The sequence below is a fragment of the Myiozetetes cayanensis genome, unplaced genomic scaffold (genome assembly GCF_022539395.1).
Source record: "Myiozetetes cayanensis isolate MyiCay16 unplaced genomic scaffold, myiCay2020 scf27, whole genome shotgun sequence".
Taxonomy (NCBI): domain Eukaryota; kingdom Metazoa; phylum Chordata; class Aves; order Passeriformes; family Tyrannidae; genus Myiozetetes; species Myiozetetes cayanensis.
In genome coordinates, this window is record NW_026087488.1 from 1,973,914 (window position 1) to 1,990,504 (window position 16,591).

The following is a 16,591-nucleotide window of genomic DNA, read 5'->3' on the forward strand; positions in this document are numbered from 1 at the left end:
AGAGACCTATATTTGAATTGTTCTGAGTTTTTATTTCTTTTGTCCTTGCTGAAGGGGAATCTGCAAACACTCTTTCAGAACAGGAATGTCACTTTTTTTCCCCTCCTGTTTTCTTCACAATATTTAGGGTTGGGTTTAGGGCTGGGTTTGCATTTTTGGGGAAGGGGGGGCAGGGATTTGCAGTGCCTGGGGATGTTTCTCCTGTCAGCAGTTTGCTGGAGATTTATTTCACATCACCTGGCTGTTCTCTGCACACAGCAGATTGCTGCTTCGTTTTCTTGCTGTTCCCCAGGACACAAGAAATGGAATATTCTGAAAGGCTCAGGGAACTCCTGCAGCCCTGGGAGCTCCTGTTGGCCACAGCAGTGGTGGGAACGTTCCCCAGGATGCCTCACTGGGAAATGCCTTTTGCACTAAGAAAGATGCACCAGAGCCCATCATCCCTCTCTGTTCCCTCACTCCTCAGCTCATTAAGGATGAGTGGAATAACCTATGGAGGGTGGGGGTCAGCTGTCATTTTTTTGCTGGTGATAAATGATAAATCAAACTGGGGCAGTTTTCACTAGGCTGTGCCTCAGTTTATCATGGAGATAGAGAGAAGCATTTACAGCCATCAGTTACAGTGTGGGAGGATCTTATTTACTGTGAAACATACTAAAACAGAACTAAGAGAAAGACAAAAATCTGCTGAGAAGAGGGTTAGTCCTCTCTAAGTTCTCTCCTGCACCAACCCCAGCATGAATAAAACCTGATTAGACAAGTGCCGCTGTTTTCCTGAGTGACTCAGTGCTGTGGCAATGAGGAAAAGGGAAACGTCCCAACGTGGACCTGTGACAGTGGTTGAGTTCAGTCTGTCCCGTGGCAGAGTCTCCTCTCTGCACTCAGGTGACACGTTCTGTTCTGGGACAGGGCGTGCCAAGGACAGGACCAGCGCTGAGGCACCGAACAAATCCAGACCTACAGCAAAAGCCACTGCATTTAGAAAGCAGTAAAAGACAGGAAGGCTTCCAAGTGGGGACATTTGATTTGCCTTTGTGAGGATGGTTATGGAAAAGTCATTTGCTGTTCCACAGGTAGCTTCAGGTGCTGATTGTCAGGAATTTTGTCCATGCCGTGTTTGGCATGAAACTTCTTACATTGTGGAGACACCAGGAAACGAGAGGAACTCCTGAAGGACAAATGGCCAGGCCATGATAATACAGGAAAGGGTGGGGGAAGGAACAAAAGTATTTAGAAGGATCCAGAGAGAACATTATTTTCCCATGGACAGAAAAGTCAGCACAGAACTTTGCTAATACATTTCACATCTGCTGGAGCCAGACTCGATGACTGCTCGTCTTCTGGGGCTGAAAACTGGAGTGCAAGAGAAAATGAAACTACATTGGAAAGTAAAATTCACTGGAGGAAAGTCTGGGGTTTAAAACAGAGACAAGCAGAGGCTGAGTCGATCTGCATCAAGCGGGAGGTAGAGCAGCATTTGGGTTGCAGGAAACCAGATTATGAAGTGATGGTGCTCAAGAGGGCAAAGGCCAAAACGTTTGGGAGGTTATCAAAGTGGGGATGCAGCTTTGCTTACCAGAGCTCTGTCCTTGGGAAGCAGCTTGGACTTTGGTTCAGGGCTGGAACTGCTGCCATGGCAGAGCCCATTCATGTGCTGAGCAGCAACTGGGGACTCAACAGACCAGCAGATCCTCCCTGATCCTAAAAACACTCTGAGCTGAGATTACAGGGGTTTGTACAACACATCCAAAAAGCTCATTCCCAGGTCAGACCTTGACGTGAGTGCCCCCTCCGGAGGTGTGAGAGGTGAAGGAGCAGCTCTCCCACATGAACACAAACATCAGGAGCAGGAGGTGACAGCAGGGGCAGGCACCAAAAAAAATTCTTAATACAATATGTTTTCAGCAAAACATTTTCTCAGGAAGCAGAAAGAGACAAGGAAACCAAATCATTACTCACAAGAAACATATTTACATTAGCCACAAAGAATTCTGACAAACTTGGCGGCTCCATTGTGCAGTCAGCTCCTCCTGTGACAAACACCAGCTCAAAATGCACTTGTCTGTACAAAATTAATTTACTGTCACTGCTGGGAGAAGGGGATAAAGCCTTTTGCCTTGTCCTTTCCTTCATGGCCCATCCAGAAGTGGATTTCACAGGGAAAACAGCACTTGCCAGCACAGCCAGCAGCCTTCCAGTTAAAAAGAGACCATACAGCAAATGCATGTAAAATATCCATCCATCCACCTATAGTCAAAAAGATACAGAGAAGCCTACTGAACTTCCCAGGCTAGTTTCAGAGTTTAACAAATGTGTTAATACCATGTCTAACATCAATCAGAGACAGAGGGGACCATCGCCTGGTGCTGTGCCTTGCCCAGGACAACACCACAAAAATTACAGTTGGACTCAATGATCTTAAAAGTCTTTTCCAACCTAAATGGTTCTATTATTCTATAAATGATTCTATGAAAAATTATTACCCTTGGAGATAGGATGCTCTGTTTTGATAGAGTTAGAAGTGCACTTGGTGATTTTCTTCCACCAAGCACTAAAATGAGATGGGATTTTAAACCAACTCAGTGACAGAGAAACTCAGAGGTCACTGTGGAAAACGTTGCATATGGGAGAAAATCATAAATTGTATTAAAAAAAAAGAAAAGGAGTGTGGGTTTTCCCTGTCTGTTGTGTCCTCGTGGACAGGACGGACTCGCCCTCAGAGGCAGCGGGGCCAGGCCGGGCTCTGAGGGGGCCAGGGCAGCCATGGCAGAGCTGGGCACCAGGGCCAGGCCCTGCCGGGAAACTCGAACTGAGGGGACAAAAAGCCAGGAAAAATATGAAAACAAGGGGAGGAAAGGCCAAAAACTCCCTCTGGGCACAGCAGGGGGGGCAGGCTCGGGGTTGGGCACCCCTGAGCTCTGCTGGCCGGCATTTCCCGGGGGTCCCCTTCAGGCTGAGGGAGCTCCTTCATCCCGGGGCCATCCCAAGGAATAAACACCCCATCCCGGGGTAGGTGTTGTGTCCCAGGGTTTGGGTGGCAGAGACACCATGGCAAGCATTGGCATCCCCAAAAAAAAAGGTATTTGAAGGTTGCTGTGACCAGGGCACACATTGTTGTAAAGGCCTGGGGTGCAAATGTTCCAAACCAGAATGAAGGCCTGTGCCTTGAGAGAAGCCTGAACAAAAGAAAAGAATTCAGAAGTTTAGATATGAAATGGGGTCACAGGGTTGGGTATGTGCACACTACTGTTCTAAAGTGTGACAGATTATACAGCTGCATTTGCTGCAGGTGGCACTTCCAGTGCCTTCCCAGTCCCTCTGGAACCGGCTGACACCTCGGGATCACCACCGAGGACTCCGGTGCCCAGCACAGGATAAAAAGCAATCAAAGTAATTGGGAGAGTGAGCAATGGAGCATCAGCAGCCACACCACAGTGGCCTCCCCAGACCTCTCCTCAGCACGATCCCTTCCTGATCTCCTCCCAACTCCTCCTGCACAGACACAGCTCCTTCCAGCCAGCTGCTGAGAACGGGAACGTGCAGTTTTCGTTACGAAGTTTAAATGTATTTCCCAAAAATAACCTGCTGTTTGGGGCTCTTAGTATCAGAAGTAAATCCATATACACCGATAAAACCTGATTATAATTAGTCACACAAGTAAAATTATGAGTGTAATTAACTACAGCAATTAATTGAAATGCCTTTGGGACATCATTTCCCTTCTTGCAGTTGAATGCAATTTGCATTTAAAGTTATATCATAAACGGTATAAGATCATAATCAATTTGGGTTATTTTATTATCTTTTACCTATTAATATCTTCTGAAGTGATTTGGACATCCAGTAGTCAAGCACTGTTTGGATGTAAAAAGAAACCTGAACAGCTGATACCGTTTTAACAACCATGGGGTTTGTTTTCCCATAATCCATCTCCTAGCTATCTCCAGCTAAACTTCTCCATGCCCTTCCTTTTTATTACCTCTCAAAAATACATTGTTTTTCACTGACTGAAATTACCTTCATCATGTCAACACCCATTCCCTTCCCACATTACCAAGGCTGCTCGTTGTTCCCAGCACGTAAGAGAAAGATCTTGATGGATGAGTTTGCAGATATGGGTAGTTATGAAGAATTTATAGGAGAGAGAAAGAAAGGCAGAAGTTTTACATTTTGCTGATTGTGCTGATGTTGAGATTAAACTCTAAATAAATCATGGACGTTTCCTATCAAGAATGCACTATCTCTGCAAACCTACAATCCTTTGAGTTTGCTGTACATGAAGCTCTCAGCATTGCACAAAATGCTTTCTTACAGGCAGTAAAACAGAATGGTTTGTGCCCTGGAACCCACAGTCACTGCTGAACCTGGGAGTGCTCCTGGGAGAGCAGCAGTGACCTCCCTAAGGCACCCAAGAGATGGAGTTCAAACCTTAAAACAGCAAGATGAAGACAGCAAGTCAACCACGGAGGTGCTGAAGCTTCTCCAGCCCTGTCAGCTGAGATCCACTGTGACTGATGGCACCCCCTGCCTGTGCAGCCCTTGGTGCCCAACGCATCTCAGTAAAAGGGAGGATTCACCACTCATTTCCTCTCCCCAGAGAATTTCAGTGCTCCAGATCACTGGGTCAGCTCAAACATTTTAGGAGCTGTGTGCTGTGACAGCTGCAGTCCCAGGAGTGTCCCTGTGGAGAGAGAGCTCAGTCCACACAGCAGGTTGGGAGCGGAGGAACCGCCAGGGCTCCATTTGCTCCAGTGGTTTTACAACAGCTTGGCTGGCAGGAACACGGTGTCTTATCAAGCACAGCGGAAAGGACTCTGGTGCCACTCACATAACCCCCCTGAAGGGGTTTCTATTGTCCCCGTGGTTGATGCTGCAGTGCCAGGGCACAAACGGGAAGTTGTGGTTTATGATCCCGCAGATAGGAGCGGACACGTGATGGATCCAGGCTGATTTACGCTGAAGAGCAGCTATTAAAGCTCATAAAACACAAACATTCCCTTTGCATGGAAACAGAGTTAAAAAGCCAGTGCAGCTCCCACTGCAGCCATGGGGCTGTTGTGAGGCTGGGACAGGCAAGACCTGCCGGCACCGCAGGCAGCCCACACGTCATGATTTATAAATGCCTCTATAAAGCTTATTAAAAAGCAGAATCCTGCCTGCCTGTTTCCTCAGCAAGTACCAAATGACCCCAGGAAGGATTCAGCCTCAAGAAAGAGACATCAGCTGGTGAAAGCAGCAGCTGGTTTTGCTAACACGAGGCAACCACATGTTCACAGGAGGGCTGTGGGACACAGGGATATGCAGAACCACCTTGGAGAGTTAAATGCATTTACAAAAGAAAAAGAGCATGCACAGTAAGCTCCATAGGATGGAATCAGCTCTTCCAATAGCTCTTTAGCCTTCTCTGACTAAGACATAAAAGACTAAATAAATCTTAACTTCTGCAGAACACAGAGCTGCCAGAAATTTTCAACTTTCCGGTAAACACACTACATAGAGGCTTAAAAAAAAATAAGAATAAAGACTGAGATGGGGGTAAAAAAACCACACAACACGTGAGAAAGCAAAAGTTTACACTGCAAAGCAGTTGCCCCCAGCAGAGCCCAGAGCAGTGACAGCATAACCTGCTCCTCTGTGAGGAAATGGGGGAGAACAGCCCCACTGTCCCATCTGCCACTCGCATGGGCACGGCCACAAAGCCAGGCTCGGGTCTCTGGGAGCTGCTGCCAAGCTGCTGTCAGGAACGCTGGAGTGGAGTGATTAACACATCCTGCGCCCTCATTAGAGAGCAGTCAGTTATCCCGGGATTGTTTTGGGCACAGCCCGCCCAGGCTGCTCCCCATCCCCTGCCAGGGACCTTCAGCACAGACAGCTCCCCTGGCGCGGTGCCCGCAGCGCTCCTGGGTGAGGTTTGCATGGAGTGATTTCCAGGGGAAGCTCCTTGCAGCACGTTCAGCATTGACAGCGCTGTTTGTTCTCATTAACAGGAATTTGATCATCACCGATGACCTCCACGAGTTCTCTGCCATCAGGACGTTATTTCTAATACTGAAAGGGTGGCAATTTCCTCTCCTCCCACTCCTTGCCCCTTTTGTCCCTTTTGTTAAGAAGTGACCAGCAGGTCACTGCAAAGACTGGATGAAAACAGTAAAACTCTGAAATAAAAATTCAATTAAGGCCTAACCACTAGAAATAGTCAGACAGGGCACAGCACGACTGTGGACATGCACAAACTGCACAAAAGACAGTACAAGTGACCTGCCCAGAGCACACTTTTGGTATTCCAGTTATTTGGGGAATCTTAAGCAGTAAAATTACAAATGGCAAGTATTTGGTAGAGCTTGCAAGGGGACTGTCAGCACAGGTCAGCTGAGCCAGGGGGGGATTCTGCACTGTAAGTTGTTTTGGTAAAGGCACTGGGAGCAGCTCGAAGGTCCCTGTGAACTGTGCAGGTTGGTGTCCAGCTGACAGCCCAGCACAGCCAGCCAAAACAAATGTGGCCCCTCTCTGCAAGCATTCTTCCTCAAATACCTTCCCTTGGAGTCATCTTTTATTTTAAGCAAAATACATAAACAAAAGAAAATAGTGTCAGTTTTACTATTGTACACATGGGCCCAAAACACCCATTGCAATCATCACCAAAATAAATTACTGTCCCGGTTTGAAAGGGTGGGAAACTTCAGTTTTCCTTTCGTTCAAGTGGAGAGCATTTTATAGTAAGACATTCCTTAGGGATAATATACATTTTAATGGACTCACAGGAAAGTTATCATATATTTTTAGATCAAGTCTGTGTGTATTAAATTTAGCAGTGTGGGAAACAGAAGAAGAGCCCGATAAGAACTTCAAGTGATTATTTTTATGGAAGAGAAATGAAGGATGACACTTCCAATGGCTCTTGCAAGAGGCCCTTGAAACAACAGCTTTCCACAGGCTTGTGACAATGAAACAGCAGAGATTTGTGTAAAAAGTCTATTCTCATATTGGACAAGTGCAGCCTCTTCTTTAAGCATTTTACAGACAGAGAACCCAGCTGAGAAAACCCTTCCCTGTCCCCCTTGTCCCTCTTTGTCTTCCCCACTGAGAAAAAGAACTTTGTTTAACGGACTGGAGCAATCAGAGCCATCAGAGCTCAGGTTGCGGACGTGTCAGCTTTTCCACGGCCGGTCCCGCTCCCCTCAGCCACCCTGCATTTATTTTTAAAAGGTCATTAACCAAGACACAAAAGGTGAAGTGCAACGTTACAGATTTATAACCTGCCTGGGCAGACAGGGGCTGACAAAGGGCTGCTGCTGCCTGGAACACCGAGGTACAGGAGGTGTCTGCTTTGTGCCCTGCCGTCAAACCCAGCAGCTGAGGGAAGCAGCAGTGAAATACATTCAGAGGGGACACTCACATCTGTGTCCTATCCCTCACCTTCCCTGAATCAGCTCTTAATATATTGCATTTCTTTATTTGAACTCTACCCTTCTTCACACTCACCTCGTCTCCTGCTCTGTTCCACCGCCTGCCACTCACATGGCAGGGAAGGCAACCAGGGTTTTGGTCCCAGATAATTCAAATCAGTTAAACAACAGTACAAGCTCCTTATCCTGACAGATTTTGGGCTAAAAGCTAATTACTCTTCAGGTCACTCTTAATTCCTACTCCTTTAAACTGCTGCTGGTTTGCCTCGTATCTCATGGAGCCACCAGATCTCTGGGTTATGTTAAAAGCAAAAAACAGACTGACTTCTTTAAAGGAGGCACTACTGGAAAACACCCACACTGAAAGCAATCATCTTCTGGCTTATAATTCATTCATAATCATTTAAAAAAATAATTGGAAGGGAAGGTAAGAAGTTGGAACACCCAGTGTGACATCCTTGTTCACATCTCATGGCCAAACTGCTCCTCTGATATGCTGCCAATATTTTATCAAAAAGCTTCCACTGAAAGTCTCTTTGTTACGAGTTAAATGCTGGGGCTGCCTGTGCTCAAAGGGGCTGCTGGGCCCTGAGATTTATTCCCTGGCGTGTGTCTTTTAAACAGGAACATTTTTATAATCAGAGCTGGAGATGAAAAGGCACGAGCACACGGCAAACAAACATTTACCATGGCAAGGTCATCGCCGGCAGCGTGTGCTAACGAGCCCTGTGCATCACTGGGGCCTTCCTGTGTGGAATCCTTTCCTGCCCCTTGGAGAGGGGTTCTGATACAACACCAGTGGTTTTGATTTAGAGGTCTCCAAAGGGGTTTTATTCCATACCAAAAGGAAAACATCATGGAACAAAAGAATCCCCGAGCTTTCTGTTCTGCTTGGTGGTGGCTCACAACAGACACTTCCAGTGCCTCAGCGAAGCCTTGAGCCAGGATTTCAACTGCTGAAAGAACATCTGAACCCCAGAGCTCAGAAACTCAGCCAGGTCAACCCTTCTGAGTTGGGAAATTAGTTTTTCCTCCCTCCCTTTGAGTCACAGACTGGTTTGGGTTGAAAGGGACCTTAAAGTTCATCCAGTCCCACGCAGGGAGACACTTCACTGTCCCAGGTTGTTCCAAGCCCGTCCAACCTGGCCTTGGACACCTCTGGACAATCCCTTCCTGCCCAAACCCCAAACCCTGCTCTCCCATGGTCTGCTCTGGCCTGGAGTGACACATGGGGACAGTTGTCACGCTGTCACTGGAGCCCTTTGGAGGAGGGTCCTGCCCCCCAGAGCTGTGGAATCACCCTGTTCCTTGCATTGTCTCCTCGCTGCAAACCCCACAACACAAACCCCCTTTGTAAGGCTCTGACCTGCACTGCTGCTGTGGGATCCCCTTGGTGGCTCAGCAGCAGCTCCTGTGTTGCTGTGCAGCTCCCACCCTCGTGCACCCTCCAGCTGTCCTGCATGTTCTCCTCACGAGCCCAAGGCTTATTTGTAAGATACATAAATATTTTCTCCAACAAACTGCTGCAAACCACTGTATGCTAAACACAGAGAAGATTTAGGTTAACACTGTGCTTTCTGCATCATATCTCAGCAAACTCAAACCAAGACCACCCAGAGCTGCAGCAATACCTGGCCAAACCCCTCCCTGGTTTTTAAGGTCGAGAAATGTCGAGAGCAGCTTGGGGACAGCATTTCCCAAATGCACAGCACAGTCACCACTCCCCAGAGCTCCCTCAGCCCCTTCAGTCGGACTTTGCACCCAATAAAAACCTAATGCTGAAAAAAACCTCTCAGCAGCAATGAGATAAATAATATCCAAGAACAGGGAGTCCTGCATTGTCAGCTCACACAAACACTGGGACAAAGGCTCTCCAGCATCTGCTGCTCTGTTTATTTTTCTTCAGGGGATGGGAGTGCACCAACTCCAAACCCTCCCAGCAGCTTGTGACCCACCTGGGGACATCTGTGCTCTCCTCAGGAGGTTTAAATGGTGCCTCTGCACTTCTCACAAGCTGGAATAAACACAGGGAAAAAGCCTGGCTTGGTTTTATTCCCGTGCCTTTTCCAGGGGCATCACCACCAACCACACCAGATCCAAATGGCTGAACAACGACTGAAATGTAACCAACCAACAGAAATTTTCCTTGTGATTTTCAGTTTTGAGGTCATTTTTGGTGCAATCTAAACAAAAGATTGAACTTGATTTTCCACTGTCCTCTCAGCTCTGCCTTGACAGGAACAACTCCTCGAGCCCACAGACACTCCGACGTCCTGCTCAGTTCTCCCTCCTCAGACTCTGCCAGGCTTTTTATCCCAGACAAAGGGTCTACACTGCAAAAACGAGGGAAACTGCTGAAGTCTGTCTCCAGGGAAAACATTATTTAATCCCAAAAAGTCAGTGTGCCTCCATCATAAACCAGCCAGGATGTTCACTCATATGTTTTAGTTTTCGTGAGCAACTACCATGAGCAGGACTTTCAAACACATTCAGAAAATTTCATTTCTATCAAAGCCAGAAGCATCCTTACCATATTTTCTCGTTTGTGCCTCATTTTGTTCAAGGGACCTTCCCAAACACCGCTCTTCATTCTCACAAACAGGAAATCTTTTACACACGATCAAGGAAGTCGGAGGCTTGTCCCAAACAAAAGGCCCAATCTCCCCAGCTTCTGAGAGAGTTTTATTTTCCTGAAGTGATAAATCAGCAGGGCATGGATGGCTGCATTTCTCTCACTTCTTGCTCCAATTTACTGCACCTGAGGGAACAAGTGTAACAAAAGGTATAATTAAAACCTACGCGGATGCTCCGGGCCCTGGGCCAGCGGCCACAGCCCGGCACGTTCTCAGGGCACTTGATGGCAGATAAGGGATAAATCCATGATATCCAGATATTTAGAAACAGAGGAAAGCAGGGACATAGCCCCCTGTGGCAGCCAAAGGGAGGGCAGGGAGCAGGGGGATGCACTGCGGCCACAACAGCGGCTCCAGGGCAGATCCAAGGGTTGGATGGAGATGGGAAGTACCTTTGGATTGTTGGCATCGTCAGCCTGCAGGGAAGGGATGGTGGTCACTCCTTCTGGCAGCAGGGCACCCTCTGGAGTTGGTGCATCCGTCCCTCCTGTCACACTGGGGGAAAGAAGATGCTTTCCCTGCTCTGTCTTTCCCCCCATCCCAGGCCAGGGATCAGAAGCCGCAGCTGACGTTCCCAGGTCTGCAGGAGGGCTGAAAGGGTAGCACAGGCACTTCAGCACCGAAAGGTGTGAGGGGAAAATTCCAGCCCAGCTCACTTCACATCCCTCCCATCCTACAGACTGGGCTCTGCTGATTTTAGAGTCCCTGCCTGAGACTGCACAGTTGTGATCTGGGAAGGAAAAGGGATCCAGCAGCAGAAAATGGCTGCAGGTTTTGGCAGGGATATGATCCCTGCATCTATTTAATGGCCCTTGCTACACTTCTGAATTGATAAAAGCTTTACCACTGACAACAGCACACATGAACATCTCTGGAATTAGAATTTTTAATCTTTTCAAATTACAGTTCCAATACCTCAAAGCCTTAAGAGAGGAAGTGCACAGCAGAAACAACTAGAGACCCTAATTCTTCCACTGAAATTCCAATTCCAATATTGAAAATGCCCCAGTGACTCCAGTGACACCGTGGGCTGGTCCCACTGGTGAGGAATGGCCATGGAGTGTCCCGAGAATGAATCCCCAGGGCAACAAAGACAGCTGAGCCCAGCTCAAGGGTCATCCCTTGGTGCTGCCCCAACGCTCCAAACACAGCAAGAGCCTCACTCTGGGGACACCAGAGCTCCTCTGGGTCCTCCAGCTTCCACAACCCCCAGATTCAGCTCCTTTTTGGGAAGAAACACGACTGCAGTGTCAGTTAAAGCTCTCCCAGGCAGTGCCTGCTCAGAGGAAACGTCAGCACCGTCCACAGCCCAGAAAGCACGAGGAGCAGCAGCAGAACACGCCCGGCCCTGGGACTGCCCGGGGAGCTCCTGCAGCTCCAGACACAGCAGAGCCAAACCTCAGGGACCTGAGGGCTCCTTTCACCTTGGAAATGGAGTTCCCAAATCAGAACCACACCTACTGTCAACAGCAACACCGAGCAAACACCCAGCTCACCTCTGGGAAGCAATAATAAGTGCAGGGAACTGCTGGATGCTCGTTCCCACGTCTCAGTGTTTTGGATTGACAAACACATTTAAAGCTTAATGAAAACAACAGAGACACTTCAAAGCAGGAAAACAGTTATTAAAAATTATCTGACAAGAAGTGACACTTCATCTGCATCCACAGTATTTAATTTGTTTGAATAATATAGTTACAGATAAACAGGTTCACTCCATATACAATTACCAATACCTTTGTTTTAATACAGCTCATATTCCAGTACATCAACACTATTTTATTTACAAGGTATTTATGTACATTAACATCTTTCTAAAGTCAGTGCATTGTCAATAAGTTTTTATACAATAATTTACAAAGTGAATGTAGTTAATAGTTAACTTAATAAATTTACTACTAATTCATGAATTAATTTAATTTAAAAAATTAATTACAACCAATGTAACAAACACAGAAGATCAAATAACATTAGTAGATTGTGCTACCTGCTTAAATAAAACATTTCAAAGTAAATCAGTTGAAAATCTTTCACTTTTCATGGAGTTTGCTGAGGGAGGAGCAGACAAGGGGGTACTGAAAAGGCTTCTACCCTAGAAATTCCCAGGTCATGTTTGCTTTTCTTCAGGCTCAATGTTTAGACCACTTTAAAGATAAATGACCAGAGAGGGTAAGGAACAACACCTGACAGGTAAGACAAGAGTCATTTTTGGAACAGATCTGCTGCCCCTGCAGAGGCACCAGAGCAGGGAGGGCTGTGCTGGAACAGCCAGAGCAGCTGCCACCACTCCTTCCGTGGGGACAGCTCAGACCTCCCTGCAGTGACAAACACTGAGGGGTTGGCACCCCTGTCCAGCACCTCAGGGTGGATCCAAACACGAACGCCAGGGAACCACGTAAAGAACAGCTCTGTCAGTGCAGACACAGGAGCCAGAGCGCTGGGGAGACGACACAGGACAAAATGAACGAGCTGCTTGAACTCAGCCGAAGAAAAAAAGGCCAAAAGAGTGAGATTTTTCTCCTCATTCAGATATGCAAACGAGTTAACACTGAAAACGTTTAAGGAAACGCCTGCTCAAAAAACAACCATCTTTTTATCCAGTCTCTGCTAAGACTCAGTCACACCTTCCCTCCTGCAACAGGCCCCTTGAGTCACAACAGGGCACGCTGCAAGGGCAGGGAAAGCAATTCTGGTTTAATTGCAAGTATTTGCATAAACTGTTGTAAAAAAAAAAAAAAAAAGAAGAAAATTTGAAAAGGCAACCAAATTTTGAAACCAAGAAACTCCATTAAATTATGAAACCAAAAATAAAAAATATATCTCCATCCATGAATGCTACGAGAGCTCCCTGACAGCCACAGCTTCGCCTCCCTCGGAAATACACAGTGGATAATTCACAGCCATTCACTCCAGAGCCCTTACAACAACAACAGCAACAAAAAATAAACCAAACTCTGGTTTTCAATTCAATTATATGCATTTCTCCAAAGTGCAAATTTAAAAGCAACACCAGTCATGAAACACAAGCTCAGGCATCTCTCGTTCCGCAGCTGGGAGCGCTCCGTGCAATGTGCACACTTTGAGACACCGGGAGTGTCACCACAACCACTCTCTCCAGCCTGAAGCCTCTTCTGGAGGCAGCTCCGAGGTCTGAGCCAGCCCTCTTCAGGCAGAAAAGCCATTCCTGAAACGTGTTGATCTGCACGGCCAACACGTGGAGAAAACACAAGATAACAAACCATCCGAGTGCAGAAATTAATCTCTTCTCCAAGGATGATTTGGTTGTGCTCCCAACATACAGAAAGAAAGCAACTGACACACATCAGTGGTGGCAAAACCGCAAACTTCTCCTACTCTCGACGATAATCCTTTCAGTTTGTGCACTTTTCCTTCTCTTGCTTTCCCTGTTTTGCCAATAAAATGCAATAAAACTGCAGGAAAAAGGAGGTAGCAATATCATGTTGTCCAAAGACAACACTACAGATTGGTTTTCCCCATCACCTTAAACCTAACGAGAGCCTCGGGGGGGTTGTTAGAACAGTTGGTAAACTCTACACTACTTTGTTTAGCTCTTATTTGGACTATTTAATTTAGCTCTTATTTGGTCCTAGGTGGCTTTTCTCAAACCATTTGATTTAAAGGCCCAGTGGCAGTCTCAGCCTGATGTCCAACATCAGAAACGTTCAGAGCGTGTAGTGAGAAAAACAGAACAAAACGATACTATTTGATATTAACTGGGTAACCAGGGGGGTTCTTCTTGTGCTTTCAGCCCACGGGCCACGACGACCCCGGGTGGGTGCCCAGGACACCCCATGGGGCGGGGCAGCCCCTGCTCACTGCAGCACGCAGTACTTCTTGTAGTCGGACTCGAAGTCCTCGTCCATGCTGCTCGTGTCTGCCATCTTCTTGCCGTCGATCTTGGGCAGGAACTGGGCATAGTCCACCCCCTGCTGCTCGTAGAACAGAATGTAGGCAGAGTCCGTGTCGATCTCGTCCGGGTGCAGCTCCTGGGACACGGAAAACACAGGCGGGAAGACGCAAGGGGATGATCGTGTTACTGTCACCCAACTTAAATACACAAGACTGCCCTGGCAGCTCCTTTTAACTGTCTGCTTGTAACCAAAAAAAACCATCCCATTTCTGCTCTCTTATCTGTTATCAGGCTCCACTAATTACTGGAGGAGTCTGACAAATATTACAGTGATAAATGTAAATACCTAAAAACGTCGGAACTGAATTATTCACTAATTGAATACAAACTGCTCCCACCATGAAAATATATTCTTGGATTCCTATTTTTAGTAGTTTTCCCCATCTCTGTACAAAATAAGCATCTTTAAGTGTGGGAGCAGCTGATGAACAGATGTCACCTTGGGAAAAAAATCTCATGTACAATTTCAATTAATAACTTTAATATTTCTCTACTGCAGCTTTTGAGACGCCCATGATTTCAAACAGCTCTCACTGTGTGGTCTAGTGGAAGGTGTCCCTCCCCCTTCCCACCCAAACCATTCCACAAGTCCATGACTCTATAATGTAGTTTCTTTGGCAATAGTTAACCAGATTATTATTTGTTAGACAAATCATGCCTTACATGCTAGAAGAAGCAGAGATTTACCTTACAGCTGCTGTCATTGTAGCAGTACCACTTGTTGTTCGGGTTTTTGGCATAAGTGACGTAATGACCCCCTCCCATAATTCCTGAATGGCACTGAAGGGAACGAAGAAGAGAATCAGTTCTGAATCAAGGAAACGACTCACAAATTCATCATCTCTTGAGCGACAATGGCTCGTGACAATGTGACTTTGCACACCCAGACAGAACACAGGGCACAGAGACACTCCAGTTGCACTCAGAGCCAGGCACGTCCCACACGTACCGAGATTGCATATAGGTTGTAGATGGGGTTCGCACACACGTCCTCTCTTTGGTCGTCGGCGCCGTCGTCCTCGCTGTGGGCGTCCCCCTGCCCGCCCAGCCCGTTGCTGAAGGAGCTCTGCTCGCACAGGTACCCGTTGGCCAGAGGGCCCTCGCTGTCCTGGGCACTGCACAGTTCACTCTGGCTGCCCCCCAGGGCGTGCCCCTTGCTGAGGGCATCGCCCTGCTCGGGCTCGGTACCGTTCTCCTTGTTCACATCCAAGTTCTCTTTGCTGCTGGACAGTTTGTTCTTCCCCAGCTGGGGCAGCCGCAGCCGCCCTTTGCCCCTCCCCAAAGTCCTCGGGCTGCTGTTTGGGCTGCTGTTTTTACTCGAGGGACAGCTGGTTCCACCTTTCCTCCCCAGAGATGGAGATGCTGAAAGAAGAAAGCACGGGGGTTACCAGGACAAGTAAACACACACAGTCTGAGTTTCTCCTTAAAAAGTGATTTTTTGAATAACCAAGCATTGAGAAAGCTCCACTCTTTCATCAGAGCTAAGGAGTAATACATGGAATGAAAAATCTTGCTGCACACCTAGGAACTGAAATTTACCTCTTTTATGCAGGAGCACATTCCTCACTCTTGTTCCAGCCCACTTACACAGGTGCCAATATGCGTTGTCACTGAGCAACGTTTTTACTTTTCTTTCATTTTTTATGGTAAAAGCTTCACTAAGAAACACTAAGAAATGTTTCAAAGTGTTCAGAGTGCAGAGCTTTGGCCAACACAAGGTTCAAATTTTGTTCATAACACGGTTATTTTCCCCCTCCACAGAGCAGCACTGGCTGGAACGGGCCCATCTCCCCACCTACCTTTGACACTGTTCAGGACTGAAGTGTTGAGGGAGGAGGGGCTCCTGTTGAGTGTCTCCCCCTCCCCTGGTGTGCCAGAGCCCTGCAGCTCTGTTTTCCTGGGCTCCCCTGGGAGGCTCCGTGGCTCCGGCTCCACCTGGAGCGTCAGCGCCTTCCTTTGGAAATGACTTGGATCCCTTTGTACCAAAAAGGCACTTGGGTCAAAATTTTCTCGGGGAAATTTGACGATTTTCTGGGATTTTATCCAGCGGCCGTTTACGAACTGAAACCTTTTCAGGTGAATGATCTGAGGAGAGAAGTTGGAGAAAACGAAAGGAGGACAGACTACATCCCAGGGAGAAATTTCACTGTCTAAAGAGAGTTTTTCACAAAACATGCACATTTTATCGCTTGCTAATAAACAAACACAGTGACAAAGCTGCGTGTGACAACTTGGATTCTGGGATCAAGGTGGTAAAATAGGAAACTTATGCTTTCATGGGGAATTGATGGAAAGGGTTGCTTCAACTCAGTGATCAGCACTGTCTGTTTTGAATAACCAACCAAATTTGAAAAGTAAGAAATGCAGGTGTTCCCCAAGTAAAGGTTATGTTACCAGAAGCCCATCTGAGCGTGAATTCAGTGCCACAACAGCTCACACCGCACACAAACCACCACCATTTCCTGCCATGGAGCAGCTACAAACATTCAGAAGGAACTGGGGTTTGCTTTATTTGCTGCACACAGCAAATGAGTGAGACTGTGAGCAAAGCAAACCACCCTCCTCACCACAGGCCATTCAGGTTCAGGGTTTGCTGCTGTGGAGGAAAACTGCACAAGGTC

General features: G+C 47.2%; 1 protein-coding gene across 4 annotated transcripts in view; it reads right to left on the bottom strand.

Annotated features, from left to right (window-relative positions):
* Positions 1–11,686: 11,686 nt before the first annotated feature.
* Positions 11,687–16,591, bottom strand: part of USP32 (ubiquitin specific peptidase 32) — a 63,973-nt gene continuing 59,068 nt past the window's right edge. For all 4 annotated transcript variants that reach the window (XM_050321858.1, XM_050321859.1, XM_050321856.1 and 1 more), the window contains exons 31-34: positions 15,770–16,055; positions 14,920–15,332; positions 14,658–14,750; positions 11,687–14,046 (exon numbers count right to left, since the gene is read on the bottom strand). In XM_050321858.1, coding sequence (XP_050177815.1) covers positions 13,873–14,046; positions 14,658–14,750; positions 14,920–15,332; positions 15,770–16,055 — 966 coding nt within the window. In that variant the 3' untranslated portion in view covers positions 11,687–13,872. The remainder of the gene's footprint in view (positions 14,047–14,657; positions 14,751–14,919; positions 15,333–15,769; positions 16,056–16,591) is intronic.